This window comes from Oratosquilla oratoria, chromosome 8 (assembly GCF_046742065.1).
Source record: "Oratosquilla oratoria isolate Oo_2021 chromosome 8, ASM4674206v1, whole genome shotgun sequence".
In the NCBI taxonomy this organism is placed as follows: domain Eukaryota; kingdom Metazoa; phylum Arthropoda; class Malacostraca; order Stomatopoda; family Squillidae; genus Oratosquilla; species Oratosquilla oratoria.
The window spans coordinates 55,860,176-55,885,175 of NC_134784.1; the positions used below are offsets into that span (position 1 = coordinate 55,860,176).

At 38.4% G+C, this 25,000-nt stretch overlaps 1 protein-coding gene across 3 annotated transcripts in view; it reads right to left on the reverse strand.

The window, feature by feature from the left end:
- LOC143027744 (venom protease-like) overlaps positions 1-25,000 on the reverse strand; it is a 174,345-nt gene that overhangs the window by 43,533 nt on the left and 105,812 nt on the right. For all 3 annotated transcript variants that reach the window (XM_076189250.1, XM_076189249.1, XM_076189248.1), the window contains 3 exons: positions 23,630-23,823; positions 23,036-23,139; positions 7,373-7,538 (listed from right to left, as the gene is read on the reverse strand). In XM_076189250.1, coding sequence (XP_076045365.1) covers positions 7,373-7,538; positions 23,036-23,139; positions 23,630-23,823 — 464 coding nt within the window. The remainder of the gene's footprint in view (positions 1-7,372; positions 7,539-23,035; positions 23,140-23,629; positions 23,824-25,000) is intronic.

Consider the following 25,000-nt stretch of genomic DNA (forward strand, 5'->3'; position numbering starts at 1 on the left):
CAGAATCCAGTTTGCTATTTCATCTGGCCCATGCGATTTTCTGACATCAAAATTACCCAAGTGTGTCAATATTTCATTCTTCGTTACTTCTATTTCTTCCATAGGGGGGACTTTTTCCTTCCACTCAATCTCTTCAGGTTGTATATTTTCCCTTGTAAACACTGATTTAAAATGTTTGTTCATAATTTCTGCCATTTCCATTTCCTCAGTGTATTCAACTCCCCCTTGTCTTAATTTCTCCAAGTCTTGTTTGTTTTTCAGTTTATTGTTTACAAATCTGTAGAATAGTTTTGGTTGATCTTTACACTTTTCTATAACATCTTTTTCATATTTTCTTTTTTCCTCTCTGCACTTTTGTACATATTCATTTCTATAACCAGTATATATTTTCCATTTTTCAGGTCTTCTGTCTTTTTTCCATCCGGTCCAGGCTTTGTCTCTTTTGTCTTTTAACTCCCTACAACTTTTGTTGTACCAGCATTTTACATATTCTTTTTCTTGTTTTTGTCTTGGGACATACTTTTCCACTCCTTCTTTGTAAATTTTTGTCAAAATATTCCATTTCTCTTCCACTGATGTTTCTTCTTTGTATATTTCTTCCCAGTTTTCTTGTTGGAAGAATTCTCTTATTTTATCAAAGTTTGTTTTTTCATACATCATTCTTCCTTTTCTATATTGTTCATTTCTTTTCATATATTTTTCTTCATTAAGTTCCAGTTCAATCAATATGTGGTCACTTTTACCTATTGGTGTTTTATATTCAATCTTGTCCACTATTCTAGGTTCAGATGTAATTATTAAGTCTAGCCTCGATGGTTCTTCTTCATTTCTATACCTAGTGTTCTCTTGTATCCATTGTGTCATTGAATGGTCAGTAATCATCTCAAGTAGAGCATTTCCCCATGAGTCATCACCACTCTTTACTGTCATTTCTTCCCAGCAGATTTCTTTGCAATTAAAGTCGCCCATCATAACTATTCTTCCTCCGTCTTCCATTATTTTAGTTAATGCTATCTTTGTGTCCTCTAACATACTTTTATGTTCATTCTCCTCCCATGAGGCTGTTTTCGGAGGCACATAGTTGATCACAAATTTTCTGCTCTTCTTATCTCGGTCTTCCACTTCTATCATAATCATCTCTACTGTATTCTTTCCATATATGACACCTTTCACGTTTATATCCTTCTTTGTCAGGAACATAACTCCACCCCCTTGTTTTTTCTCTCTGTTTCTAATCCAATAATTGTATGTATCATGTCCTACACTGTTGGGTGGTAGTGGGCCTTTTAATTTTGTTTCTACAATTCCCATTATGTCCGGTTCTTTTTCTTTCAAATAATCATTCAGTTCATTCAATCCTGTTATCAATCCATCTATATTTGTGTAAGACACTCTTAGTTTTCTGCCACTTCCATTGTGTTCTCTGTTTCCCTTATGTTTTTCTTTAGTATGTCGAACTGCTTTATTTTCATGTTCACTACTCTCCAATAGAATCTCTCTTTCTCTGACTCCGTTCTTTCCTCGTTTTTTGCCTTAGCTTCAATTCTTTTCTGCTTTTCTGCCTCTCTTTCCTCCTTATTCATTTCTCTTTTTATCCATACCTTTTTATATTGATCATTTGTTGCTAGTTTCCCTGTCTTGGATAGAATTTTCTCTGCCGTTGTTTGTGACCTGAATTTAATCTTAATTGGTCTGGTCTTATCTGTACTATATTTTCCGAGTCTGAATTTTTCCTCAATTTCCTTTATAATTTCTGGTTCATCTTCCTGGACTAATTTTAATAAACTGCTTACCCTTTCATTTTCCTCCTTGATTCTTGCGGTTCTATCTGGGTTATGTTTCTCTTCCATTCCTAATATAATTATACATTTCTTTTTGTCAGCTAATTCTCTTACTATATTCTCCTTCTGTCTCATCACTTTAATAACTGAGTCTTCATTATGTTCTTTCAATTGCTGTTTGACTATGTCAGTGAATGAAACCTTATTCCCTTCTTGAGTTATTCTCCAATTTTTAGCTTCTGTAGCTATTTTCTCACTGTTTTCATTACTATTCTTCTTCAATTTCTCATTCTCCTCCTTTACATTTCCTAACTGTCTTTTTAGGTCCTCTACTTCTTCAGTTAAGTTTCTGTTAGCCTTCTCTAGTTGTTCCAATCTTTCAATTCTTTGGAGAATGGAGCCTACATTACCTAACTTACGTTCCAAGTCCTCGATCACCTTATCAACTCTCTCCTCTAGTCTTATCAGTCTGGGGGGGATTGTGTCCCCCCCACCCTCTTTAAATCCCTGGAACATATTCTCGTCACTTTCTACTGTATTTCTCCTCTCTATACTTCTAATCTTTACATTTTTATTTGCCATTTCGTCATCCGGTGGTCGTTTCATGTTGACCTTCCGCCCGTCTGCCTGGGCCAAGTCCTCCACATCCTCATTACCTTCCATTTCCCCAGTAATCCCTCCCCCTCTCCTCTTTCCTTACTTTCCCACTACCTCACGAGCAATTCCCCCCCCCCTGCAAATACAAAAAGGCACTTCTCTTTGCGTTGGTATCCTCAATCTGCACTTTTCTTCAGAGCGTTCGTCAAGCCGTCCGTTCGTTGAAAGTGTGTGTGTGTGTGTGTGTGTGTGTGTGTGTGTGTGTGTGTGTGTGTGTGTGTGTGTGTGTGTGTGTGTGTGCTAATAAGAACACGGGTACGTGTGTTCACTTATGTAAAGTAGATAGATAGACTTTATTTGGCAATGAATCAATGTACATGAAGTGCAAATAATGATAAGAATACATAGTTCGGAATAATAAATGCAAATTGCCGAGGATAACACAAAAAGCATGTACGCCTATTTCCACTTGGAAAAAGAAACTAACAAAACAGAGCGCTTACGTATATTACATCTTCAGTGCAAAAAGTACTTTTTGCATTGAAGATGTAATATACGTCCTTTCCCAAGTATCCGACAAGATAACTAAGTTTAGTACTTTGCATATATATATATATATATATATTTATTTATATTTATATATATATATATATATATATATATATATATATATATATAGATATATGTACACACATATATATATATATATATATATATATATGTATATACATACGTATATATATATATATACTATATATACTGATACACCTCACCTTAAGTCGTTAATTGGTTTCAGGAGACACGACTTAAGTTGAAAAACAACGCAAGTTGGATTTGCTTATACTCGTATGTAGGCTAGGTAGACCTGGTGTAGGCTAGGCTAAACTGCTAATAGCCATTCCCCAGCACTGTATTTTACTTATAAATGCATTTTCGACAATATAAAGTTAATAAAAAACTATTTTAAGTTTCCAAACAGAACATGTATTTATTATTTTGTAATTAAGTAAAGAAAAAAAAAAGTACCTGTACTTTAACTTTACGCGTACAATTTGGTGATATTTACACCGCTAAAAGCTATTTCACGGTGCTGTACTTTATGAATGCATTGTCAATAACATACTGTAAAACAAAACAAAAAACAATTAGATAAAAACTATTTTAAGCTTACAAACAATCATTTTGTAATAAGTGAAAAATAAAATAAAGTATTCTTAATTTACCAATGTAGTACATACAATATGTTGATGTTTACATTGTAGACGTTTTATCATAGCCATCTTATCCTCCAGCGAAATAACATGACGTTTAGCAATTTCACTAAGACTTTTCTTAGGAGGCATGGGGCAAATATTACAGTTACACGTGAACGTTAATGAGAAAATCTACAAAACTTCAGTAATCAGATCATAATCCAAAACAATTGCGGGATTCGAGACGCCGCCTATCGGTAGATACAGTATTGGAACTACTGTGGCCCCGATAAATAAGAAAATCATCTGATTTCATGTTCTATTTAACTAGACCATACTACTTTATGGTATGTATTTTAGCAGTTACTGAATCTTAATATCATCTTACATGTTTTTATTCTTATTCATTGTAACATGAACTTATGTGCTTGAAATGTTTTTGGTGTATATGCGATTCTATTATTACTGGCTGAACAACGTAAAATCAATTAAAACGACAATTTAGATTTTATTTTTCCCTATATTTTTTTAAAACCGACGTATCTTCGAAAGCGATGTAAATTGAAACGACGTAAGCCGAGGTGTGCCTGTATATGTAAATATATACATATATATACATATTGCAAAAGATCACAAATACACGTGATCCAATAAATTGCTGATAACCACAAAGGAAACCAGAAAAGAAACTAGAATTCCCAAGCGCCTTCGTGATATTTCACATCTTCAGGGGAATACAAAAGAAAAAAGTTACACACAAGAGGTATGAAAATAAACTGGAAAAGGTACAGACAAACATTAAGATACATAAAATCAAATTATTTTTTAAAAGATGTAATGTGATTACAAATTTTGTCAATGATAAAATGATCCAATTCAAAATTACCATTGCTAATATTAATGTCGGATCCTTCAGACTTTTTATCATACAACTTTCAATAATGTTCTTATTGGTAAATAAATTACAAGACATAATAGATGATTCAATGATAAAAAAAAATTCATATAGACAAACAGTGCACTGGACTCTTGTGCTGCTTTTACACTGTACTTGTGTTGTTTAATCTTTGTTGAGAGTTCCCTGCGCGTTTGCCCAAGATAATACTTTTTACAATCTCTGCAAAGGATCTTGTATATGCAGCCACTTGAGACACTAGGTGAATTTTTAATAATTAAACTCTTAAAAGTATATGGATTATTAAATACTACTTTAACATTCCACGTTTTTAGGATGTGAGGAACTTGAGCCAGATTGTTACTGAATGGTAAAATCAGAAGGTTCTTAGTATCAAAGGAGGTTGAACACTGTAATTTATCTATTTATTTATTCATTTATTCATCTAATTTATTTATTTATCATTTTTTCATTTATTTTATTTATCTATTTATCTATTTATCTATTTATTTGTCTATTTATTTATTTATCTATTTATTTATTTATTTATTTATCTATTTATTTATTTATTCATTTATTTATTTATTTGCTGCAGCGAGAGCGTGATCTAAAAATCTTTTAGGGTACTTTAATCCAAGACCAACTTTAATAATATGCTCAAATTCCTCATCAAATACGAAGAGTACGTAAAAACATAGAAGAAAACACCAAATATTTTGCTTTATCATGATGAGCCAAGTAATAATGAATATATGAAAAAATATCTGTCGGCTTCCTATAAACACTAAACTTAAAATTATTACCATTTCTATGAATGAGGCAATCCAAAAAGGGCAACTTTCTAATCCAACAGTAAAATTAATAGAAGGAACTAAATTACTCAGAGATTGTAAAAATGTATTTAAACCCTCAGAACTGGACCACAAGCAAAGAACATCGTCAACATATCTATACCAGACCGCATTTGGTGGCAAAATTTCACTTAATAGTTTATTTAAAAAAAAATAATCCATATAGAGATTGCTAAGGACTGGAGATAGTGGATTGCCCACTGCCATACCAAATTCCTGAGAATAAAATTGACCATTAAATTCAAATTTACAACCTTTAATACATAGTTTAATAACACACAAGAAACCGACGGTCGGAGAAAATGAACTTCGAATGAAAGAAGATTCTATATTTCGGCTACCAACTGTAGCCCTCTTCAGGTACTTTCCTAAAGAGGGCAGTTTGTAGCCGAAATATAGAATCTTCTTTCATTCGAAGTTTATTTTCTCCGACTGGGATTCTTGTGTGTTATTTACAAATGTGCTATACATTTCTGTTTAGACATAGTTTGATAAGTTCAAAGATTTTAGTTGAGGACAACGGAAGTGAGATTTTGTCTAAAAATTCAGTCAGGAAAATAATTACATCATGTACAGAAACTTTTTTAAATAAACTAGTTATATCAAAACTGATAAGTTTGAAATTATAATCAATATTTAAGCTCTTACGTTTATAAATTAAATCAACATTATTTTTTATGTTTGAATTGGAAATTGTGCCAACAACCGGACTGAGTAAAGACACCAGCCATTTTGATAAATCATATGAGATGGATTTCATTAAGCTAATAATTGGTCTTATAGGGTTTCCAGGTTTGTGTGTTTTACAAGACCATAAATATAAAGGAGACAAGGCGTATTGGTCGATGTGAAATATTATGAAAGCGCTTGGGAATTCTAGTTTCTTTTCCGGTTTCCTTTGTGGTCATCAGCAACACACACACACACACACACACACACACACACACACACACACACACTCCTTCATTCGTATGTGTGTGTGTGTGTGTGTGTGTGTGTGTGTGTGTGTGTGTGTGTGTGTGTGTGTGTGTGTGTGTGTGTGTGTGTGTGTGTGTGTGTGTGTGTGTGTGTTCACTTGGTCTTGGTCTTTGGATCACGTGTTGGACTCGTGATCGACAGCTATTTCCCTCCTGGAAGAGAGCTCAGAGCTCGTAGGTCCGATCTATGGGTAATGCTATGACCTTGCACACACACACACACACACCCAACTCCCCGCCCACGAGAGTCAGAGTAACGACCCGAGGCACAGCGATACCGAAATAATTTCGGCCCTGGGCAGGATTCGAACTGGCTACTGGGAGCGCTTCTGCTTCCCAGTTCAGCGCTCTACCAACCGTGCCACCGAGTAGGTGTGTTTGTGTGTGTGTGTGTGTGTGTGTGTGTGTGTGTGTGTGTGTGTGTGTGTGTGCGTGCGTGCGTGTATATGTGTGTGTGTATGTGCGTGCGTGCGTGTGTGTGTGTGTGTGTGTGTGTGTGTGTGTGTGTGTGTGTGTGTGTGTGTGTGTGTGTGTGTGTGTGTGTGTGTGTGTGTGTGTGTGTGTGTGTGTGTGTGTGTGTGTGTGTGTGTGTGTGTGTGTGTGTGTGTGTGTGTGTGTTTGCGCTGCGGTTCTATGTAACCCGTCGATGTCGCCACAAGAACTTGCCACTGCCTGCTCTCATGCGCCATTCCCCATCACTCTTTCCGGATCCCCAGTCAATACAGCAACACATTGTCGCTTAACTCCGGGCGAAGTTTTCCTGATGAACATCTTGACATATACCACACCCTGAATTGTCTACTTCACCAAAGTATTATTTTCCATTTCTACTGCATGGCCACCTAAATCGTTGGAATGTAGTATGGCTTGGATTAATGACAACCACGCTAGTTTTTTTTTTTTTTTTATCGTTTTCTTCTTCTATCACTTCATTTTATCTTTACTTCTGGGCAATAAGTATATCTCTGATGTGATTGTTTATCCGAAATAATACGATTTGTCAACCATCATCTTTAACTATCCACTAACTATCCACCAACATTTTTCCCCTTTTTTACGTTATGGAATTGCAACTTACATTAAAGACGACGATCCTGTCCAGCTTCAGGAGAGCTAGGTCGTGGTACCCCTGTGGATAGTGGTACTCTGGGTGGAAGACCGTGTCTAGGACCCCAAAATCTTCGTGTGGGGAATCTTTTGTGAAGAGCAAATTATGCTCACCTAGGCGTACAACCTCCACAAACCTAAAATAAGTCAAGAAAATACTAAAGTAAATAAATGAAAGAATAGATGAATGAATGAGTGAATAAACTAATTAATGCGCACAAGCCCAGGGCTGAAATAATTTCAGTATCGCTGCGCTGCGAGTCGTTACTCCAACTCTCGTGGGCTGGGAGTTGGGTGTGTGCGTGTGTGTAAGGCCACAGCATTACCCATAGATCGGTCATATATGAGCTCTGAACTCTCTTCCGGGAGGGAAACAGCTGTCGATCGCAAGTCCAACACGTTATCCAAGACCATGGTGAATCACACACGCACATGCACATACGTGTACATAAACATAAGTAAACATATATACAGTGTAGAATATAGATAGGGTTATGTTACCTAGGGCTCGGTTTTGGGTCCCTTACTGTTCATTATGTATATAAACTATTTGCACAATGGCATTGATATTGCTATTAGTAAGTTTGCTAATGACACTAAAATGATGATGATTAAGATGATTTGGTCTAATGTCACAAACTCCCCCTTATCAGGAGGGTAGAATGGTGTACCTTATAGAGGATTTTATAAGGTGGAATTTAATAAGGTATGTCCTTAGTTCAACTCGCCAGTGATAGGGTTCGAATTGCCATCATATCGACCTTCACCGCTATTATCGACACCTTAACACGCTCGCCCAGCGAGCTTCCAAAAACAGGACGCCATATAGGTCGTGGGACGACGCTGGGATACTGCAGAAGGATAATAATGAATTTTTGCATTGTCGAAGAGATAGCAAATAGTGTTCAGTATCTCAAATTGAAGTGTATTTAACGTAGTATTACACAGCCCAGCTAACAGATATAACTTAGATAACGCCGTATCAAAGTAAACAGAATGTGAAAAAAAACTTAGGAGTGATAGTGAGACCGGATTTTAAACCCAGGAAACAGTGCATTAGAGCCAAGAATAGGACTAACAAGGCATTAGGAGTCATTACTAGGACGGTTACAAACAAAAGTGCAGAGGTAATCAGTAAACTCTATCTGGCCATAGTTAGACCCATCTTTGACTATGCAATACAGTTTTGGTCTTGTCCTACAGAATGAATACAGAGGAGAATAACCAAAATTATGCAATTCACCATGCGAAGATAGGCTTAGGCACCTTGATATATGTACATATACCATACATATACCAAAGATTTTCTTCCCCCTTACACGGGAGGTAGCCAAAGAACACAGTCATAGAAACCACTCCTACCCATTCCATCCCCTATATACTCCACTCCCCTCTACCCTCTTCCCTCTCTCTTATCTTGGAACCTCCTGGATGACGGGACATCCATGCATCTTGTCCACTGCCCTGGGTCAGAAGCAGTGTCGCAAGACACAGCACATTCACAGAAAGGCCGCTTCATTAAATCGGCGACCCCGCCTCTCCGTCCCCTCATGTAGAAAAGGAGAAGACAGGGAGAAATCCCTTCGGGATGCGTCAATTTATTTCTCATACATACTCCCTCACCCCTCACCCCCCACCCACTCCCACTCATGCATCACAGCATCATCCATACACAACCGTTCTCCGTTCACCTCTATCTTCTGTCCTCTCCCGTCCTTCCTCAACAGACATTCTCCTCTTTCCCAATGCCCCTTTTACCCCATCCATCCATCTCATCCTAGGTCGACCCCTTATCTTCACTCCTTACACATATGCCTTCCACACCTCTTTTACTAATCTTTCTTCACTCGTTCTTTCCATGTGTCCAAACCATCCTAATACTCTTTCATCAACCCTATCTCCCAACTCCCTTTCCACCCCCTCTCTCCTCCTCACCTCCTCATTTCCCACTCTATCTAGCTTAGTAACCCCTATCATACTTCTCAAACACATTCAAACACCTCTCTTCCTTTCTTATGTTCCATGTGTCTGCCCCGTACAGTGCTGTCGGCACAATCACTCCTTCATACAATCTCCTCTTAGCTTCCATTCCCACTTGTTAATATTCCAAGGCATTTACTCGCTTCTCTCAATCTACATTCTACCTTCTCCCCCACTCCTCCCTTTCCTGCCACATTTGCACCCAAGTATCTAAAACTATCCACTTCCTCAAGTCTCTCTCCTTTAATATTCACTTCCAGTCTGCTGCCACTTTCACCCCTTGTACATCTCATCACCTTACTTTTACTCACATTTATCTTCAACTTCCTTCTTTTCAACACCTTTCCAAACTGCTACAAGCGCAGTGTCGTCAGCAAACAACAACTGGCTTATCTTCCACTTTTTTCCATTTTCTTTAACCATCTCCAATCCCTGACCCACTACCCTTACATTCACCTCTCGCACCACCTCATCCATGTATAAATTGAAGAGCCAGGGTGACATAACACATCCCTGACGAGGACCCACCTTTACCTCAAACCACTCACTCCCTTCATTTCTAATCATAACACAAGCTCCACTACTCTCATAAAAACTCTTGACTGCTCTTAACACCTTTCCTCCTATCCCATATATCTGCAATACCTCCCACAGTGCCTTCCTGTCTACCCTGTCATAAGCTTTTTCTAGATCCATAAAAGCCCAAAATACATCCTTACCTTTTCCTATAGCTTTCTCACATATCTGTCTTACCACAAAAATCTGATCTACGCAACCCCTATCTGTCCTAAACCTACACTGTTCCTCACCAATTACTCCCTCTGTTCCTCTCCTAATCCTCCCAGTCAAGACACTCCCATAAGCCTGGGCGATCTAATAAAGTTATTTAAATGGGTCAAGGGCTTTAACAAGGGTGATACAGGAAAGTTCATGTTAAGTCAGGAGGGCAGGACTCGTAGTAATGGATTAAAATCGGACAAGTTTAGGTTTAAAAACGAAGTAGTCAAAAACTTGTTTACCAACAGAGTAGTTAATGAATTAAATAAACTCAGTCGCCATGTAGTGAGTGCTGAAATAATTGATTGCTTTAAGTTAAGGTTGGATAACTTTATGGATAAGGATGGCAGGTGATAATGAACATGAAACTGCGTAGTATAGGCCTCATGGTCTCCTGCTGTCTCCTCCATTATCATGTTCTTATACATACGCATACACACACAAACACCTATAAAAAAGGGCTTTAACCTTTTATTAACATAGGTGAACGAATTCGCCCCCCTCCCGATCATGAAACCTACTCGGAGGAGTGAAGTGGAGAACTCCAGAATACAAGAGTCCCCCAGGGAAGAACGCACAGACCTTCGTCGGTCAGAATGGCCAAGGTCTTGGATGTCATCGGGTTCAGGCATAGTCTCCCCGAGTAACCAGGATTAGATTGGCAAGCTCAAGCTTTGGAAAATTATTCAAACGCGTCTTCCTAAACCGTGATCTAACTGTGGAGACTAAAATTAAGGTTTATCAGGCAACCTGTCTATCCATCTTACTATTTGGCAGTGAAACTTAGATGTTATACAAGGACCAAATCAGAAGACTTGAAGGGTTTCATATACGTTATCCTCAAACTATCCTTAACATCACATGGCGTGACCGAATCCCTCATGTAACTATTTTACAAAATGCTTCAACCATCAGTATTGAATCATTGATAGTACGTCGCTAGCTCCGGTAGATCGGTCATGTGATCAGGATGCCTGAATGTCGCCTATTACGTCAAATATTATACGGTGAGTTGAGGGATGGAAACCGCTATCCGGGAGGACCAAAAAACTGTCTAAAGACCAAATAAATGCCCCCTTTACACAATGCAACATCTCTGTTGACCAATTTGAAATTCTGGCTACTGACCGAGAAAGTTGGAGATAAACAGTCCATCAGACTGTCGACATATTTGAAGCCGCTCGCACGAATATCAGGATCGAGCGACAAAACCGCAGGCATGAACGCATGGCACGAGGTCCTGTTAACCCGGCACAAAGAATTCCTTGTCCCACTTGCGGTAGGATCTGTGCCTCCGAGTTTGGCCTAAGAAATCACCAAGGAAATCACCTTCAAAGAAACTAGATCCTAAAAATGATGCCAAAACTATTATACCAAAGATGTAATAAGCGTTAAAACATAATTATTGTTGATACAGTTAAAACTACTGCTATTGTTGTTATTGTTGCTACCTACCCCAGCCAGGTGAATCTGCTGAGTGTTCACCTTTCCTTAATACCATGCGTTAACCTATCCTGGTGACCTCACCATGCGTTCCCCTCTCCTAGAGGCCTATGTTTACCTCACCATGTCTTCCCTTTCCATTTTCAAAAGCACATTACCATCGCATGTCTATACTGTCCTCCTGCTTCGATTTACCAAAACACACACACACACATACAGAGAGAGAGAGAGAGTCGAATTGACGGCAAAGATTGGAACTCCGGAAAAAACGCAATTTTCGTGAATTTCAGCCACGAGGGATTACATGTGTTGTATTAGTAGGGAAGGGGAAAGCTCGTGGTGTAGTGAGCAGGTGAAGAAAAAGGAGAAGGGGAGGCATTATTGAGGAAAATTGAAGAAAATGAGGAAGGGAGGAACGGGTCTTGGACGTCAGAAGAGGTGTAAACAAAAAGAGTGCAGATGATACAGACGAGGTCGAACAGGTAAGCAGAGGTATTAAAAGTAGGAATATAGATAATGGCAGCTCAATGGAAAGAAGAGATAATTACATCTATGGATTTAATGAGGGAGGGGATGACAACCTTCCCCGACTAATAAATCTAGAGGAGAAACTAACAAAAATGAACGAAGCATGGGAGGTTAGGTTTAGTTAATTAGCACTAGTTACTCAAAGAGTTGATGAACAGGAAGAACTAAAGAAGGAAAATCAAAACCTAACTAAAGAAATAGAAGAATTAAAAAGACAGTTACGAGAGGTAAAGGCTAGGATGAGAAATTAAAGAGGAATAATAAAGAGAATAGAGAGTCCATAGCAAAAGAGGCAAGTGGTTGGAAAAAAGTCCAAGAGAATAACAAAATTGAATTTAGAGATATAGTGAAACAACAGACGAAGGAACACACTAAGGACACAGTTATTAAAGTGATGAGAGAGAAGGAGAATACTCTAAGAGGCTTAGCAGATAAAAAGAAATGTATAATTATATTAGGAATTGAAGAGAAGCATAATCCAAATAGGACTACAAGAGTAAAGGAGGAGAAGGAAAAAGCAGACAAGGTATTAAAAAGGTTCTAAATTATGAACAAGAAATAGGGAAAGAAATTGAGAATATACTAAGAGGCTTAACAGATAAAAAGAAATGTATAATTATATGAGGAATTGAAGAGAAGCATAATCCAAATAGGACTACAAGAGTAAAGGAGGAGAGGGAAAAAGTAAACAATGTATCAAAAAAAGTTTGAAAAGACGAACAAGAAATAGGGAAAGAAATTTAAGAAATATAAAGATTGGAGAAATACAATATAGACAATACCAGACCAATTAAGGTTAAATTCAGGTCACAAAAGACAGCAGTGAATATCTTATCAAAAACAGGGAAAGTAGTAAAAAGTAATCAGTATAAACAGGTATGGATAAAAAGCGAGATGAATAAAGAGGAAAGAGAGGATGAGAAACAAAAATAATAAAAGCTAAGGGAAAAAACGAGAACAAAACAAAGTCAGACAAAGAGAAATTCTATTGGAGAGTAGTTGATATGAAAGTGAAGAAATGGTTCATAGTAGAGAAAAACATAAGGGAAACAGAAAATTAAAAGTGTCTTTCACAAATATAGATGGCTTAATAATAGGCTTGAATGAAATGAATGATTACCTGAAGGAAAAAAAACTGACATAATGGGAATTGTAGAGACAAAGTTGAAAGGTCTATTACCACCCAACATTGTAGAACATGGTGCATATAATTATTGGATTAGAAACAGAGAAGTAAAACAAGGGGGTGGAGTTATATTCCTGACTAAGAAGGATATAAATGTGAGGAAGGTTACATATGGAAAGAATAGAGTGGAGATGATTACGATGGAAATAGAGGACAGGGACAAGAAGAGCGGGAAGTTTGTAGTAAATTATGTACCTCCTAAATCGGCCTCGTGGGAAGAGAGAGAACACAAAAACATGTTAGAAGACACAAGGATAACACTAAATAAGATAATGAAAGATGGAGGAAGAATAGTTACAATGAGTGACTTTAATTGTAAAGAAATCTACTGGGAAGAGATGACAGTGAAGGGTGGAGACGACCTATGGGGAAATGTACTACTTGATATGATTATAGAACATACAATAACACAATGGATACAAGAGAATACTAGGTATAGAAATGAGGAAGAACCATCGAGACTAGACCTAATAATCACATAAGAACTTGAAAAAGTGGACAAGATTGAATGCAAGACACCACTAAGTAAAAGTGACCACATAGTTGAACTGGATCTAAATGAGGAAAAATACACGAGAAAAAACAAACAAGATAGAAAGGGAAGATTGGTGTATAGAAAAAAAGATAAAATAAGAGAATTAAAAAAACAGACTGGGAAAGGATACATAAGGAGGAAACAATAGTAGAAGAGAAATGGGATAATTTGACAAAAATAAGACAATTTGACAAAAATAAGAAAAAGGATATGTGAAGCGTTGTTACGACAAAAGATGTAGGGAGTTAAAAGACAAAAGGGGTAAAGCTTGGATAAAATGTAAAAAAGACAAAAGACCTGAAATATTGAAAATATATACTAGTTATAGAAATCAATAGTACAAGTGCGTACAGAAGAAAAGAGAAAATACGAAAAGGATGTCATAGAAAAATGTAAATATCAAACTGAAAAACAAACAAGAATTAGTGAAACTACGACGAGGAGGAGTTTAATACACAGAGGAAATAGAAATGGCAGAAGTTATGAACAAGCATTTTAAATCAGTGTTTACAAGGGAGAACATACAACTTAGCGATATCGAGTGGGAGGAGAAAGTCCTCCCTATGAAAGAGATAGAATTAACAAGGAAAGAAATAATGAATAACTTGAGTAATCTTGATGTCAGAAAATTGCATGGACCAGATGAAATGACAAACTGGATTTTGAGAAAATGCAGGAATGAACAAGCAGACAAAATACATAGTCTAATAAGCAGTTCATTGAAAGAAGGAAAAGTTCCAGAAGATTAGAAAAGAGCAAATTCAATACCAATATATAAAGGGGGAAACAAGGAAGACCCTACTAACTATAGACCGGTCTCTCTTACAAGTACGATAGCTAAAATTTGTGAAAGAATCATCAAAACTAGATGGGTAAGGCATCTAAAAAAAAAAAAAAAAAAAAAAAAAAAAAAAAAGTACTAAATCCCAGGCAATTTGGATTTAGACAAGGACGATTATGTGTCACAAACTTAATGTGCTTCTATTCAAGACGTAATAAAAGAAATAGATGAATGGGCTGATTGTGCAATTCTAGACCCGAAAAAAGCTTTTGATAAGGTGCCACATAAGAAATTGATAAAGAAATTAGAAACTGCAGGAGGAATACATGGCAAACTGCTAAAGTGGATGGAATACTTCTTGCATGAAAGAAAAATGAGAGTGGTAATAAGAGGCAAACACTCTAATTGGGATGAGGTAATTAGTGGAGTTCCAAAAGGAACAGTTCTGGCCCCAATAATGTTTGCTATATATATTAATGATATGGATGAAGGAATTGAAAGTTATATGAGCTTCTTTGCGGACGATCCAAAATTGTTGAAAAAAAATGAACACTGTAGAAAATTGTGAGTCGCTGCAGAGTGATCTCAATAAAGTATGGGAATGGAGTAGGAAGTGGGAGTTGGAATTCAATTGTAGTATAATGGGATTTGGAAGAAGCAAAAAAAAAAAAAAAAAGAATAGTGGGATCGGAAGAAATTAAGAAAGTAGAAAATGAGAATGACCTGGGAGTCATTATTATGAATAATATGTCCCCTGAGAAACATATAAACAATATTTTTGGAGAAACTTATAATTTAATAAGATCAATCAAAGTGGCATTTACATACCTGTATGAAGAAATGGTGAAGAAAATACTGGTCACTTTGATAAGACCAAGATTGGAGTATGCAGCGATGACGTGGTCACCAATTACAAAAAAAAATGTATAACAAAACTTGAAAGAATACAAAGAGTAATTTCGAAATTGGTACCAACGCTCTCAGAACTATCATATGAGTAGAGGTTGGCAAAACCTAAGCTACAGATATTAGAGCAAAGAAGAGAGAGAGGAGACTTGATAACTATCCATAAAATCATGAAAAGCATAGTAATTATTGATAGGGAGGATCTAATAAAATGGGATAGTAGAGATACAAGAGGACACGGAAAGAAAATTAAAAAAGACAATTATAGAAGAGACCTGAAAAAGAACAGCTTTCCCCATAGGATAATAGACGTTTAGAACAAATTAGATGAAAATGTGGTGTGGGCAAAAACGATACACGAATTTAAAAACAGTCTAGATAAAACGAGATATGGAGACGAGACACTACGAGCATAGTTCCCCTTCCCGTAAAATACAACTAGGTAAATACAGCTAGGTAAATACACACGCACAAACAAACAAACAAACACACACACAGTTTTTCTTGTAAGTTATCTCTATTAGATATCAAACCACATGTGGCGTCAATGACTTGAAGAAAACGTTTATCTAACATCCTACATCTATTATTTTCTCCAAAGTTCAAATTCTGGAGAAAATACGAGAGGAGTGCTGCTCCATTTAATACCGACAACTGTTTCATTCACTACACATGGCCGCCTTTAGGGAAAACTGACTAAATCTTTGAATTGTATGTATTTTTTTTTTTTTTTTTTTTTTTTTTTTTTTTTTTTAATTGGGATAGAGTTAGGTGTTTGGGAGCGCCCGGGAAGTTTACCCTTTCAGTCATGGTAATGTCATTATTTCCTGTCCCAATTTTATCCTATCCTAATGATCTGCCCTGTCCTCTTCTGTCCTATGGCTTTCTCTCCCGTGAATGTTTTTCCTACTAAAGGGGAGGCCTTAATCTGATAACTGGATGTTCAATGAAGGTTTTTTTTTTCGATTGATGCACATCGTTTCAGAAATTATTAAACGCCCATAATTGTTGTCGCTGTAGATGCTTTCTGCCCCTAATAAGGTCTTATAAGGGCTGCTTTTTGTCGGGATACGGACAAATGCTCACAGAACAAATGCTCACACCCCAAAAATCTCACACACCCTGATGGCATCCTTACCTAAATCTATAAGATTTTTGTGGGATCATGATTTTAATTTTGTATTCTCTTAGTTACTGGACCATTTTCTTTGAAACCCAAGATAAGATTGAATAGAATAAGAGTAGTTTTGAGAGAAATTACAATTCTTTGAGGACCTTATGTAACATAGTGTGTATTAATTGGCATTGGTAACAGAAAACTTTAGATTAAAGATAATGATAACAGTTTATTTTTGGGGTAATATTATTTTTCATAATTTGTTTCAAGTTTGAGAGACCCCTAATTCCGTTTTGGTGTTTTTTATAAGGTTTGTTCAAACAAATGTTTTATTGTTTGAACTTTGAGGTGAGATTATTATGAGTGAATAAATGTTTTGAGTAACTAGAATAATTTGTATATCTAAATTATATGTTTTTATAGCAAAGTTTGTTTAAAAACTTCGTAAGTATTACAGTTTATATTTTAGAGAGTTATTGAGCATTAAATATTTATTTGAACTTTATAGGTGAGATATTTTCTATTATTTATACCAATTAAAACACTTATATGTTTGCATACGTTTTTTCCTGCATATCACTCACACTTCTTCATCCAGTATCATGTAAAAGAAAGGTCAGTAGCTACCATTTCAGTTTATTTCCAATACTCTGAGGAGTGTACATGTTCATGTAACCATGGATGGCATAAAGACAAATAGGGGTGGAGTCAAATTGTGTTACAATGGTTACATGTATGTTAAAAAATTAAAGAAAAGATTATGTAAGATGGCAATATGTTAAACATGAGGAGTGAAGGCTGTAAAGGAGGCTTGACCGGCGGTCTCACAGTAAGTATGAGTGCCACAATATTTTACTTTTTCAAAAAGTTATCTCCTGGTAGTTTTTTGTAGCTATACAGATTTTCATTTACATTTAACATTTTAATTGGTAATATGATACATGTAAATTTGCCTAACCCAAATATAGATCCTTAGTCACCAAAACAAACTATAGGACTTTATGTACTGGGATGCACAAAATATTGAAACTTTGTCTTCAACTATTATTGAATGGGTTAGAAGATAACCCGCCTCATTTAATGCACATTTATTAACATTATGTAATGAACTTGTTTTTCAATAAGATACTTCACTGAAATGCTTGTAACTATAACTCTTAACAAATCAGGACAAGAAAAGGCAAAAGAGATCAAACATTTGTGTTTATTTGTTTAAATTAAATGGAATAGGTGGGAGTGGTTTCTATGCCTTTGTTTCTTTGGCTACCTCCCGTGTAAAGGGGGAAATTTTTGGTATATGTATGTAACTAAATATTTAATGGTATATGGATGGGAACTTTGCCATGGCACCAAAGCTCTTTAAACAGCTGTATGTGATCCGTGCTCCACTGGGGGAACTGTGCTGTGTCATGTGCATGTACCTTCCTTCCTGGCAAAACCCAAACAGTATATGAGGAACTGTTGCAGGCAGTCAATGCTAAGTGTGAGGAACATGGGTTTTCTGCGGATCCTGACAGAGTGGTCATGGATTTTAAGACAGCTACCATTCAAGCTGTAGGAACAGTACTGGGATCACACGTGATAGTCCAGGGTACCTTCTTCCATATAACTCAGAGTACTTGGAGGAAAGTGCAGGAACTTGGCCTGACAAACTTTTTTCAAGGACATCGATGAGGTGAAAGTGTTCTGTGGAATGAATGATGCCCTTGCTATGCTCGCTGTGGATAAAGAGGACGATGGGATGGCATACCTCAGGGAAAATGTGCCAGCTAAGCTCAAGGATCTATTGGATTATTTCGATCAACTTACGTCACTGGAACTTACCACCACATTCAGCGACCAGCAGCCAGCCCTGATGGAACACCGCCACCACCTAGGCTTCGCAGGTTGCCCCCCCCCCCTTCTATCCACCAGAATTGTGGAATATGAACGAAGTCACCCTCGCCGGGGAGGACTGTACCAACAACTTGTTCGAGAGCTGGAACATTGCATTCCTGCAACTGGCTGGACAATGTCATCCTGCCCTCTGGGAAGCTGTGGACTGTTTGTGGAAGACCAAGCAGTAGTGCCTACGATAATTCTGCAGGATAATCAGGGACAGCCACTCAGGAAGAGAGTCAAGAAAGCTAGCAAAGCATACCAACAGCGACTGAGGAACCTGTGTGAGGATTTTGTAGCTGATCGCAAGGATCTGCCAATATTTCTGCGAGCTATATTCGCTTCTAAGTGTATGAATTGACTGGACTGCTGTGTAAAAACTTTCAACACATCAGTTTATAAAATCTCTTAGAAGTATAAATACAAAAATGTGTAATGATATTATAAATATATACATACATATACCAAAGGCTTTTTTCCCCTTACACGGTGGGTAGCCAAAAAGAAAAAGGCATAGAAATCACTCCCATCCATTTCATTTCCCATATATTCCACTCACCTCCACCCTCCTCCCTCCCTCCTATCTTGGCACCTCCTGGATGACGGGTCATCCCTGCATCCTGTCAACTGCCCTGGGTCAGAAGCAGTGTCGCAAGACACAGAACATCCACAGCAAGGCCGCTTCATAAATTCGGCGGTCCCCTCTCTCCGTCCCCTCATGCAGAAAAAGAGAAGACGAGGAGAAATCCCTTCGGGCTGCGTCAATTTTTTTCTCATTCATACTTCCTCACCCCCAATCCCCTCATGCATCACAGCCTCATCTATACACAACCCTTCTCCATTCACCCATATCCTCTGTCCTCTCCCGTCCTTCCTCCACAGACATTCCTCTCTTTTGTAATGCCCCTTTTACCCCACCCATCCATCTCATCCTAGGATGCCCCCTCATATTCACTCCTTCCACCTCCGCCTTCCACATTTCTTTTACTAATCTTTCTTCACTCATTCTCTCCATGTGTCCAAACCATCCTAATACTCTTTCATCAACCCTATCTCCCAACTCCCTTTCCACCCTTGTTCTCCTCCTCACTTCCTCATTTCTCACTCTATCTAGCCTAGTAACCCCTATCATACTTCTCAGACATTTCATCTCATACACATTCAAACTCCTTCTCTCTTCCTCTCTCATGTTCCATTTTTCTGCCCCGTACAATGCTGTTGGCACAATCACTCCTTCATATAACCTCCTCTTAGCATCCATTCCAGATGTAGATTTCTCATTATACTTTTTAATCCACCAAGGCATTTACTCACTTCTCTCAATCTACATTCTACCTCCATCCCCACCTCTTCCTTTCCTGTCACATTCGCACCCAAGTATCTAAAACTATCCACTTCCTCCAGTTTCTCACCCTTAATGCTCACTTCCAGCCCACTGTCACTCTCTCCCCTTGTACATCTCATCACCTTACTTTTGCCCACATTTATCTTCAGCTTCCTTCTTTTACACACCTTCTCAAACTCTATCACTAACTTCCTCAATCTCTCCTCTGATCCTGCCACAAGCGCAGTGTCGTCAGCAAACAACAGCTGGCTCACCTCCCACTTTTCTCCATTTTCTTTAATCATCTCCAATCCCTGACCCACTACCCTTGCATTCACCTCTCGCACCACCCCATCCAAGTATAGATTGAACAGCCAGGGCGATATAACACACCCCTGACGAAGTCCCAACTTTACCTCAGACCATTCACTCTCTCCATTTCTAATCCTAACGCAAGCTCTACTAATCTCATAAAAACTCTTGACTGCTCTTAACAGCTTTCCTCCTATCCCATATATCTGCAGTACCTCCCACAGTGCCTTCCTGTCTACCCTGCCTTTTCCAGATCCATAGAAGCCCAAAAAACTTCCTTCCCCTTTCCTATAGCTTTCTCACATATCTGTCTTACCACAAAAATCTGATCTACACAACCCCTGCCTGTCCTAAAACCACACTGTTCCTCACCAATTACTCCCTCTGCTCCTCTCCTAATCCTCTCAATCAAGATCCTCTCATAAGCCTTCACAACTACACTTAACAAGCTGATCCCTCTGTAACTACTACACTCACATTTGTCCCCCTTTCCTTTGTTAAGCGGAACTATACAGGCACTCCTCCAGTCCTCCAGCACTCTACCCTCTCTTAAGCAAACATTAAATAACCTCACCAGCCAGTCCACCATAACTGTACCTCTTTTCTTCAGACATTCTGCATGGCATCCATCCAACCCAGGCGCATTACCTGCTCTCATCATCTTAACAGCTGTTTCCACTTCATCCTTACCTATTTCTCCTCCATTTTCTTCACTCATTATTGTCATTTTCTTAGCGCTTCCCACTGCAACTACCTTTCCCTCCCTATCCTCCCTCACATTTAGCAACTCCCTAAAATACTCTGCCCATCTTCCTCTCACTGCCTTCTCCTCCATTATCATCTCTCCATCTGCACCTTTTACCTTTTCTTCTCTACTTGATTCGCCTCCTCTTTTCACTTTTAATTTCCTTCCAAAACATCTTTTTATTACTTTCAAATTTTTCTGTCATTCTCTTTCCCCATTTCACATCTCCTCTCCTCTTTGTTTCCTTTATCTTATGCTTAACTTCCTTTCTCTTTACTTTGTACCTCTCATACGATTCCCTCGTCCTAATTTGTAGCCAATCTATGAAAGCCTGCTTCTTCTCTTCTACACCCTTCTTTGCTTCCTCGTCCCACCACTCACTACCCTTCCTTCTATTTCCTCCCGCCATCCTTGTTCCACACACCATCTTTGCACACCTTATGACTCCCTCCTTGAACCATTAACATTCCTCCACCGCTCCTAGTTCTAGTCTATCCTTTACTCTCTTTCACTCCTCTCTCAACTTCTTCTTATACTCATTCTCCTTTTTTCCTCATTTAAGCTGTTCATTCTAAGTACCTCCCTACCTCCTGCCCTTTTCCTCTTTCTCCACCCATTCTCCACTCTCAATTTACCCTCCACCAGGAAATGATCTGATATTCCCCCACTTTCTCCCCTTAAAACATGTACATCCTTAACTCTTCCTACCATACTTCTGGTCACCACTATATAGTCCATTAGCGCTCTATCTGCCACCCTTCCATCAACCACCCTTCACCATGCTTGATTTTCATCCCAAACACTGTATTTGCTATCATCAACTCTCTTTCAAGACACATCTCCACCATCAATTCTCCAATACGATTTTTACCTTGAACTTCATTCTTCCCAATCATTCCGTCAATTGGTTCATTTCCTACCCTGGGATTTAGGTCTCCCAATACAACTACATTGACATCTCTCCCTAATCCCTCTATGCACTCATTTATATCTTCCCAAAAAGCCTCCCTTTCCTCTACGCTCTTCTCACTACCAGGTCCATACGCACTCACAAAAACCCACATCTCCTTTCCCAGCTTCACCCTCATCCACATTAACCTTGATGACACATCCTTCCACTCCACTACCCGCTTACTTATCTCTTCACTTACTAATATAGCCACCCCTTCTCTCCCTCGTCCCCTCTTCACTCCTGAGTACCTCCCAGATACACTCCCAAACCCACAGTTGCCCTTTCATTTCATTTTAGTTTCACTCAAAGCCAGCACATCTATCTTTCTTCTTACAAATATACTGCCTATCTCTTCCCTTTTACTCTCATTTGTACCATATCCACGCACATTAAAAGACCCAAACCTTAGGATACTGGTTGGAAAGCTCCCAGACCCTCTTATGCCTTTACTTTCGTTTTTAGGAATGTCCCCTTTTGGGGCTACAGGTTGTAGGACTCCTAATCCCATCCCCCGTCCCTTTTTGTCGCCTTTTACGACTCAAGTGGAAATACTTGGTAGCAGTATTCTTTTGCCTCCACCACAGGGTAGGTAGGCGTAAAAAGGAAATAAATACTCAGAGAAATGGTACAGAACAGTAACAAGGAGTTGGGGGACAGCATAACGGAGGGACAGTCGTAGTATAAAAGTGTCATCATTCTCTCTATGCACAGAGTTTTCCTCTATCACAGACAAAATGATGTGTGGCTCTGGTCCGTAGGGGCGCCCCGTATAGACCCTAAAGTATCAACTGCATCCTACTTTGTCACAATAACATGCAGCCAATACAAATATTTGCCCCGGCTTCTGTGAGTTTTATTTAATCAAGAATAAGGTGTGAGATGGCTTCTGTGAGATTGTGAGATTTTGTGAGATGGCTTCTGTCTTAACCCTTTAATCAATAGTGGGTGTGAGCATTTGTCCACTTTGAAATTAAAGCTGTGAGCATTTGTCCAGTGAGCATTTGTCCTACCCCCTTCTTGTCATGGGAGTCGATGAAGAGCTGGTGGATGGCTCCGTTGTTACGATAAGCCAGCACTTTTTCCTCTGCAAGATTTATTTTGGATAAAACCTAACAAAGTCGTTCTGCTGAGGGAACATCACCGCACTAAAGAAATTAACAGAAGACTCACCTCTTGATGGTGCAATGAGCAGCCGTCAGGGTCCACCGGTCGTTGATTAGAACTCCGTCACAGACCCATTCTACGTCCGGTTTTGACTTATACCCCAGCAGAGCCTAAAGTGACCCATTTAATGTGATTAGACAATCAGACCCGGGAATGGATTCCTTTCAGTCAGAACAATGTTTTTATTATTATTCAGGAAAAACTGAAATGAATCGGACCCAGTACCAGAGCAAGGCCTGAAATGGCCCATAAAATATGACCAGACATTCTAGTCTGGGATTGAGAAAAAGTGAACGCCAAGAGACGCTTAGTTCCGACTGCAAAGTCGTCAGTTTTGCCCTATGTTGTCGTATTTCCAGGTCACTATTGAAACCGTCCTAGCACTCAGCCCCGACAAGTACAACTGAAATTTCATTTCCTTTTCTTCTCTCTCTCTATCTTTTACAGATTCATGCACACCATCTTAATCTGAATAGAAGAAACTTCCTTTCGTTTCTCCGTTTTGTAGTGAGACCTCGAGATATGGTTTGGAAGAAAATTAATAAGTATATAATTACGATTTTCTATCTATAAAAAAAGAGGAAGGATTTATCAACTCACCATCCAAGGCCATGTATTGGGAAAGGAAGGGATTGCGAATACCAAAGTTGCTGTATTCGTGAGTGACACTTCAGGAAGAACTGGATTGAAGTCTTCGGGGAAGGAACTCCTGACGTCAGGAACCGCTAAGGACCTGGTGACAAAATCCTCAACGCGATTTCGAGTGACAGGTTTGACGGAGCTCTTCCCGCAGTCTGCAATGGTTAAACACGTTTGCATCAACAGAAATATCCTTTAAGTACATACGCACATGATGTGTATGAAGACAGAGAGAGAGAGAAAATGAAACGCGCAACAAACCTTACAATGACCACGGAAAGTATTATCAAAATACCAGTTGCTCCTAAATAGAGCTGTAGGGAAGAGTAGAAATAAGTACGTGGAGAAGAAAGGATTAAGTTTGGACGAGTCAAAAATTGGAACAGAAAAGACTGGAAGTGGTACCAAGTGTGGAGAAAGGGAGAGAATAAAGGTTAAGCCGGAGGTCTAATAAAGGAAGGAGTAAATACTGTAAATGGGGCGACACAGAGCAGGAAGATGCACGGATATAGATGTGTACAGTATATTGTTATAGTATGTGTAGAAATACATGTGACTAAATGTATATCTCTCAACCAATTAATTAGCCATTCGGAAACCACCGCTGAACAAAGGCATCTCCTAACTTCTTCCGTGAGTTGCACAATTGCGCCATCCTCTGCCGTGTTAAAACTTTAGACTTCTCCATATTGTCTCTTCACATCTTATCCCGTCTTCCTCCACCCTGCTTCCCATCTAGCAGCGTCCAGTCAGTAACACTTTTGTTCTACATGTCAACCTCATCTCTTACAATCTGCCATCCCCTGTTCCACTCTCACTCTTTTGTCGCATCCATAATATCTTTCACTCCAGTTGGCTCTTTTGTCCAGTTTGTCCTGTTTCTATAATTTAGTATTACTTCCAGCATTGGTCACTTCATTGTTCTCTCTCTGCAATTCCTTTTTATTTCCACCACTTTTCGTCAGTTTCCTAGTTTCCCATTCGTAGATCATAATTGGGATTAAATAGTGTAAACTTTGCTTTTCAGACGTAAAGGTACCTTGTCATGATGTATCTATATTAAGCAATTGATTTCCAACAACAAATTGTGGTGAGTCTTTCGTAAATTTTAGCTCTTTGCTTATATAATTATATTCGTCAAGTTGTATAAAAGTATATGAAAAGAAGTATCATGTGAGTATAGATCCTATTGGTACGACATCACTCTAATAAGAGAAATGTCACAGAGTCTTCGTCCTTACATAAGGTTTCCTTTAGCATCCTCTTCAACTTTTTCAACATTCTCACCATTTATTATAATTTTTTATTGAACTTTGGAGTTGAACGTTAGTT